This window comes from Phytophthora parasitica, assembly GCF_000247585.1.
Source record: "Phytophthora parasitica INRA-310 unplaced genomic scaffold supercont2.61, whole genome shotgun sequence".
In the NCBI taxonomy this organism is placed as follows: domain Eukaryota; phylum Oomycota; class Peronosporomycetes; order Peronosporales; family Peronosporaceae; genus Phytophthora; species Phytophthora nicotianae.
In genome coordinates this window covers 205,115-206,597 of record NW_008649047.1, presented here as the reverse complement: position 1 = coordinate 206,597, position 1,483 = coordinate 205,115, and the positions used below count along the sequence as shown (strand labels likewise).

The 1,483-nt window shown below is 51.7% G+C and overlaps 1 protein-coding gene across 1 annotated transcript; it reads right to left on the bottom strand.

The window, feature by feature from the left end:
• Positions 1-1,006: 1,006 nt before the first annotated feature.
• Positions 1,007-1,453, bottom strand: PPTG_23987 (hypothetical protein; the record flags this gene model as incomplete). Its single annotated transcript, XM_008914573.1, has 3 exons — positions 1,007-1,029; positions 1,100-1,189; positions 1,363-1,453. The coding sequence occupies 3 exons, from the start codon at positions 1,451-1,453 to the stop codon at positions 1,007-1,009; spliced, it is 204 nt and encodes a 67-aa protein (XP_008912821.1).
• Positions 1,454-1,483: the final 30 nt, after the last annotated feature.

The window sequence follows — 1,483 nt, the reverse complement described above, 5'->3', positions numbered from 1 at the left end:
TCGTCGCGTCCCGGCCAGACGAACTGGCCATCCTGCTGAGGATTTAGCCATGACAGTATCTGAGCCGAACGGATGGTCGCCCGCTCGATTACCAGGGTTTTAGTTTCCATTGGAGCACGGGTTGCCCCCGCCTCGACATCTGCTCAGAGGTTACTCTCCCCGGTGATATGGTGGGTTGTATAACGGCAATCAACAAGTTGCAATGCCCAGCGTTGCAGTTTGTCCTTCGTGTGCTGCTTCACTTCACGGTTAGGAGTAAAGATCTTGATCAGATTGGAATGGTAGAATACGTGAAAACCTTTTTCTCGAGGCAGACTGTATTCGGGGTCTCCATAAGCCTTGACAATAGATATATTTCATTCACAACTACGGACCAGTCCTCCTTCGTACCTGTGTAGAGGTCGCCACACCAAATTAGTGATTCTTGCTGGTGCTGCTCCACCGGGACATCCTCCTGCCAGTTGAGCGCTTGCGACAGGACAAGAGCGTACCCCGTGAGCGAGGCTTTAGGAAACTTACACAATGTGGCGCCTCTGTCCCGAAACACAAGTTTGCATAATTTCCACCATTTTGGGTGTATCTCGGTACACCTTAGTCTCCTCTGCAGTCCATTCAAATGTGGCGCCACAATTGCATCCTACGGTGACCACGGGCTTGCATCACCCCCTCGAGCTTCTCCTGCAAAAGTGCAGTGGTCCGAGCGCAGTCAACCATTGAATCGCGTAGCCAGTTTAAGGCACACGAGAAATGCTGAAGTGCAGCTCAAGTAGGTGCCCAGACATGCTTTGCAGTGGAGCTAGGCGTTCGGGGTCATGCTCAATGCCTTCACCGTCAGCTACTTTCCCACACCACCTCACACGCCTGGCAATCAATTTGCACGCTCGGGCATTCAACTTGTGGTGCCGAAGAATCCACTGCTTCAATATTACTCAGTAAATCTTGAGCTTATCAACTAAGAGTAGGACGTCATCTATTCAGACGAGAATATTCCTGAACAAAAATTTTATCAGTACGGCATCTGGAGATGGACTGCAGAGTCGCTAGCACCTTGGGTACACGGGTCGGTGTGAGCACCGTGTCCTCAGCCACGAAGCTGTACAGCTGGTAGCGTTCTGGGCGCGTTTGAATCGCTCGTGGGAGTCAAACGTTCCGAATACGTAGGCTTCTCGCTCCGCTTCAGATACGACTGCTAGAGCGGTCGATGCATTAACAATAGATACCGCCGTCCTGGTCGCGATTTGGTAATCAATCGCGGTCCTAAATATGCCAGTGCCAGGTTTGGTCGTCCATAGGGACCGACAGGTCCACCGGCTCTGGTTATTCCTCTCTACAACTTCTGCGTCCACCATTTCACGGACATACTCTCATTGAAAATGCCGCTGCATCTCAGGATAGCGAGGTGGCCCACTTCGTACGGTTGTGCACTGTTCACGAACTTCAAGTGGCTCAGCATCTATCGGTTCATCGTGACCAAGCCGCAGTC